Source organism: Pinus tabuliformis, chromosome Q (assembly GCF_031772625.1).
Source record: "Pinus tabuliformis cultivar Carrire ecotype Pingquan chromosome Q, CPIR1, whole genome shotgun sequence".
In the NCBI taxonomy this organism is placed as follows: Eukaryota; Viridiplantae; Streptophyta; class Pinopsida; order Pinales; family Pinaceae; genus Pinus; species Pinus tabuliformis.
In genome coordinates, this window is record NC_142296.1 from 1,378,404,963 (window position 1) to 1,378,411,180 (window position 6,218).

At 36.8% G+C, this 6,218-nt stretch overlaps 1 protein-coding gene across 1 annotated transcript; it reads right to left on the bottom strand.

Moving 5' to 3' along the window:
• Positions 1-5,285: 5,285 nt before the first annotated feature.
• LOC149225076 (uncharacterized) lies at positions 5,286-5,804 on the bottom strand. Its single transcript, XM_089388345.1, has one exon. The coding sequence runs from the start codon at positions 5,802-5,804 to the stop codon at positions 5,286-5,288; it is 519 nt and encodes a 172-aa protein (XP_089244471.1).
• Positions 5,805-6,218: the final 414 nt, after the last annotated feature.

Genomic DNA, 6,218 nt, shown 5'->3' on the forward strand with positions numbered 1-6,218 from the left:
CTTTGTTCTGTGGTTTGGGGGCACCTTTCCCTTGCTTTGAATTTGCAGATCCAAAATATCGCTTCTTCTATTTAAACTTTTGCTCGATCTTGACGGCGTATCGGTACGCCATGCCAAGCGAGGAGATGTCCAAGAACTCCATCTCATCCTAGATGTATCTAAGTAGGCAGTTGCAGTACTTTAGTACCAAATTTTTCTCAGAATCCTTGATACCCAACTTTGTGTGAAGGGTATGAAAAAAATTTGTAAACTTCGACACATTTTGGTCCCTTCCCTGCCGCGGCATGGTCCACTTTATGTATTTGTCCTCATAGCTCCCAACAGGGTAGTACTGCTCCTTGATGGCATCTCAGAATGAATTCAACGTGGGAGCGGATGAAAACAATGAGCTTGTACCTTCATCCTTCTGCTCACAATAGGTTTCCCACCAGTCCTTGACGTGGGGGGTGGCTTTGAGAAGAGCAAAAGTAATATTTTCTCAGCTGGAAAAATAATGAATAGAAAAATATCCTTCTACTAGATTCAACCATTTATCTATTGTGTCTGCATGTATTTGGCCCTCAAATATGGGAATGTCAAAGTTTACTTCTACCTTAAAAGGTGTGGAGCCTCCAGAGTGGCCATTGGATGTGGATGTGCCGTCGATGGGCAACCGTTGAAGGATCTGGGCAAAGTTATCCATCATCGCGTTCCTTTCTTTCGTGAGGGCCTACTCAAGCAATATTTTGATAAGATATCCTGCTCCCTCGTATTTCTTTTCTTACCCCATGGGAGGTCTTCGGGATTTCCGAGGTTGGTCTTGCAAAGGTTCGACCAGTTTGAGGCCTAACTCATATCCCGACTTCGTTGGGGATATGCAAAGAAAAACAGAGAAAGAGCAGACCGCTCTGATACCACTGATCTGACTTTAAATAGGAATGCAACAAATTATAGATATAACCATATGTACAGAGATGCAACAGAAATAACACTATCTTTCATTAATATCAAATACTGAAATATGCTTACAAATAGAATGGAAATGAGACTAGCTTAGGCGATAGTAGCTTATCTCTGAGAAGAGATGTGGCAAAGACATGCCTCTAAACTGAGTTACAATGAGGCTCAAGGGCCTTTTTATTATTGAACAATAAGAGAAAAACCTAAATAACCAAAACCCTAAACCGAGGAGATGTAACACCAAGAGTTTATGGGCCCTATTGGGGTTAGTTGGGCAACCAACTTCCCGGGGTCATAACTTGGTCATATTATCTCTGTTTGACGTGCCTGATACCTCATTGGAAATATATATCTGAGGAATAAAACTAAAAATACAATTTCAATAAAAGAGCTTGGAGGAATATTGCCAAAAAAATGTCATTTAGGGCCTCAAAACGTCTCTGGAAGTTTAGGACCCGAAAAAACTGTGAAAAATAATAAACTATGCTACAATTAAGGAAACTGAAAAACTGAAAGAAACAATGGTGGGGGTCCACGTGGAATAGGTGGGCAGCCACCAATATCCACCTGGATCACTTCTTCCCAAATATTATCTAATACACCAGCTTCATCTAACATTGCTCGTGCCATGTTTTGGACCAACCTAGTTTTCCTCTCCACTACTCCATTTTGTTGTGGTGTTCTAGCTATGGAGTATTGCCTCTTGATCCCATGCTCTTCACAAAAGTCATCAAATTATTTGGACATGAACTCACCTCCTCTATCAGATCTAAGACACTTTATCTTCAAATCAACTTCATTTTCAACAAGTGCCTTAAAATATTTAAATTTGCTGAAAGCTTCAGATTTTTCTTTCATAAGCATAATCGAGGTGGCTCTAGTGAAATCATCAACAAATAATATAAAATACTTCTCACCTCTTGGACTTTTCTTCCTTGTAGGACCACATACATCTATGTGCACTAGCTCCAATGGTCTTCTTGTAGTGAACTCCTTGGATTTGAAATGCACTCTTGTTTGTTTCCCAAATTGGCATGACTTGCATATTGTGCTTTCTGGTTTGGCCAATCTTGGTAAACCTCTAACTTCTCCACTCTTGCTAATTTTGATTAGATTATCAAAATTAACATGTCCCAATATTCTATGCCATAGCCAAGATTCTTCTATTTTTCTCATGCAACAACTGTGTCTAGTGTCATAAAAAACATACATGTTGTTGTCACTTCTAATAGCCTTTGCCACCAACTTTCTTGAATTTGCATTTCTAATCTCACATTCTTTAGATTTGAGAGTCAACTCATGCCCATTATCAAACATCTGACTCACACTCAGGACATTTTTCTTCAAACCATCAACATAAAGCATATTTTGAGTGTAATAGCCCTGGTGAAAATTTCATGTAATAAAAGTTAATAAAGGCAAAATAAGACCATGATTAAGGGACAATTATTCCAAGCTGAATGTTGGGAAAAGATATCCTAGTGGGCATCATTGGATGTGTGTTTTGGATAAGGGAAATTGGAAAAGGTTAAGGCAAAGGCATTAAAAGGAAAAAGGTATTTTTGGCACATTTTTTTATGAAAATAAAGGAAATTAGGAGAAAAGTAAGGTGAAAGGTCACAGGTTGCATGTGAGGAGAAAATTGAAGGAAAATAATGGAAAATGAAGAAAATAGAGGCCTCAATAATAAAAAGGATTATGAAGATCAGTTGGTAACCTTTTTTTAGTTCAAGTTTAGAGCTCTCTCATTATTCTCTCTCTCTCTCTCTCTCACTCACTCTTGGTCACTTAGAGTTTTCTTGGAGCACTATAGTTTTGGAGCAAGAAAATAAAAGAAATAAAGGGAAAGGAAGGAAAGCAATGATAAAAGAGAGGAAAACATGATCAACTACAGCTTCAACAAGAATACTCGCAGGCAACCTTTTGCATGTGTGATTTCCTAGTTGGTTTGGCCATTCATGGCTTTGCATGTTGGTGTATGGTTCTCTTACTGTCGGTGGCATGGTTTTTCTAGGTTATGACAATGGTTTTTAGCTTAGCCTTTCCTTTTTCTAGATTCCATGGTATGTTAGTATGTTTATCTTAGTTTTGAGCTTTGGTTTTCTTGATGGATTTCAGAATATGGGGCAGAGGTGGTCTCAAGTTTCATTCCCAAAGGCCTAGGAATCCCTTGACTGGTTTTGGCAGGATACACAGTAAAGCCTGAGGGAAAATTCTCGGTTTAGGGATTGGATTCTGAAGGTTATAACAAGTTCTAGGTAGTGGTGAGGATTATGGGCTAGAAAAGTGGCTCAAATCCCAGGGACGCTGGCACATGTCTGCTGAAAAAAGTCTATGGACGTTGGCACTTAGGCATGTGAAACAACTTTGGCTTCTAGTCGCTATCTTTCCTATAGCATGAGAACGACCATGGGTTAAAAGGCTTAAATCATTAGTGGGACTCAGGGATAGGATGTCTAAGTGGTTGACATGTCTCCTAAGGGTGTTGTTGCTAGTGTGGATGGGTTTTTTTATATGTTCTGTAAGTTTCATTTCCTTAATGTCACCAAGGAAGTTGAATCCCTTAGAGTACCCTCTCTCGTCACATGTTTAACCTGGGCGGTCGGTTGCTTGGGTGGACCTGGGAGGATGGGCGTTACATTGAGCTTTGGCCTTCTTATCCAATCTAATTGTTCCTTTGCCTCTGACGGGAGCTGTTGCATCGTTTACAAAACTAATATTGTCTTTTTCATACTCTTTTAGTTGCAAGATTTTTCTCTTATCACCAGTCATGTGCTTGGAACAACCACTATCAATCAGCTATTTCTAATGTTGATCATGAGCTATCAAAGCAAGCTCACAATTTTCAGCCTTTTTCTTCCATTTTTCTAAACTTTATACTAATTAGATTTCTCTTGAGTATGTTGCATGAAGGAATTTGGAAGGCTATATCTGCACTCACTAGCTTTGTGATCAAACTTATTGCATCTAAAACACTTGATCTCATTCATTAGTGGAGAAAAAGAATTCTTTTCATTAGCATGCAAAATATTTGGCCCTTAAGAAATTCTTGATCTATTAACATTTCTTCTAGGAAATATCTTCAACCTACAATTTATGGCTTTGTGTCCAAAATTATTACATGCCAAGAAATAACCATAAAATAATGTAGGATACCTGAATTTTTGTTGCCATGATGGGGGAGTGAAATTTGAGGACCTTGCTTGCTTGACTTGTTGATTTTCTATTGATTTGATTTCAGCTTCATTCTTGCTAGTTGCAACAATATTTGATTGATTTTATTTTCGTTTCAAAGCATATGCATAACTAGTACTTGGTTGATCTTTGAAATTTTGTTGAGAAGGCTTGTATCCCAAACCAGTTTTATCATCCGATGACCTTTTCATGTTGAGAATATTTTGTAAGGTTTCAAATTCCTGACAAATTTTTGATTTAAACTTGCTTTGGTTTTTGCTTTTGAAAGATTGGCCCTTAAAGCAACAATTTATGCTTCAAGTTTGTGAAAAAATTCCATTCTTCCCCCTGATTGGTGAGCACATTTTCTTTCATTTTTGTTTCTTCCAATTCTCTCTTTAGGTAAATGGTGACTTCTTCATGAATGCATGCAATAAGAGCTTCTCCAATATTTTGCTTCAAAGATTCATTTTTTTGTCCAACTCGGCTAAATTAATGTGTTGAATCACAATTTGTTGAAACAAATTTTCCTTGAATTTCTCAAGCTCATGGAACTAAGTCTTCAATTAATTATCAACCAAAGAAGATTTATTCTCCTTTAACTTGCTTATTTCCTCTTTCAACGACTTATTTTTGTTTCTAGCTTTGCTTAGCTCATCAAATATAGTAATGAGCTCACCTTCATAATCAATCTCTCAATCGTCAAGATCTGAGTCATTTTTAGAATCAAAATCCATGAGAACACATTCATTATGCTCTTCTTCTTCTAATGAATATTTCTCACTTCTTTCATCTGAAATATCACTTCCTTATTTTGAGTAAAAACTCCTCCTCTTTTGGGCTTTAGGTTTTCAAAATTTATGAGTTTTATCCTTTCTCTTCATAATCTTCTTCTTTCCTTCCTTTTCACTTCTTTTGTGTGTACATTTTGCAGCAAAATGTCCAACTTCTCCACATTCGAAGCACTTGAAAGGAAGTTTTTCCTTATACTTTCCAGAACCTCTTTCTAATATATTGGCAAACTGAGAAAATTTATCATCAAATTCACTACTAGGATGCTCTTCCTCTTCCTTGATTTTCTTTGGAAGTTTCTTGAGATTTTTGGTAATACCCTTGACCTTCTTGGAGGCTTTGAAAGCAGCTTCACTAGATTCATATTTCTCTTCAACAATTCACATCTCATAAGCTGTAAGAATTCCAAGCAATTTCTCCATAGTGAGAGTGCTCAAATCTGACATCTCTTCAATAGAAGAAACCTTTGGATTAAATATTGCTGGTAAGGACCTCAAGATTTTCTGAATAATGACTTCATCTTCAAATTTTTCATCTATGCTCTTGATCATATTTGTTACTGATTCAATCCTTCGGAAATATTCTGCAATAGTTTCATCTTCTTTCATTTTCAAGCTCTCAAACCTCATCCTATAGGTTTGGAGCTTTGCTTTCTTCACCTTCTTATCACCTTCATAGTTATTCTCAAGTTTGTCCCAAACTTCTTTGGCTGATTTACAATGCATGACTTTTATCATCTCACTCTCACTAAGTGTTGCAATAATGGCATTTCTGGCTTTTGCATTGTTTTGAAAAATCTTCTTTCCATCAGGGTCTGAAGGAAGAACATCAGGAACAATATAACCAGTCACCATAATAGAGAAAACATCAACACCTAAACTCATGAGATTCCCTTCCATTCTCATTCTCCACATATTATAATTCTCACCATAAAAAATGGAACTTTCACATCATGGCCAACCATTGTCCCTTCTCGAATTCTCCTTTCAGCAGTAAAGTTGTGACAAAGGAGTTGACTCTGATACCAAAAGTTATACAAAATTAATACTGATAGGTGGGGGGGCGTGAATCACTATTACGGAAATATAAAAATTATTTCTGCAATTATAACTTATTTAGAAATTAACTTCAAAAAGATATAACAAGATCATGCACATGAAAATACAAACATTCATCACATGAAGACACTTAGATTTTAGGTAAAAACCCCCCTCCAGGGAGAAAAAACCACCGAACTGTTTGTTTCTTCTTCTTATTATCTATTGCTTCAAAATATTCTCATTTACATACATCATCTAGCACCCACTAGCAAT

Bases quoted from the DNA above. Each gene is read 5' to 3' on its own strand.
- LOC149225076 (XM_089388345.1), bottom strand. From the start codon at position 5,804: ATGGAAGGGAATCTCATGAGTTTAGGTGTTGATGTTTTCTCTATTATG.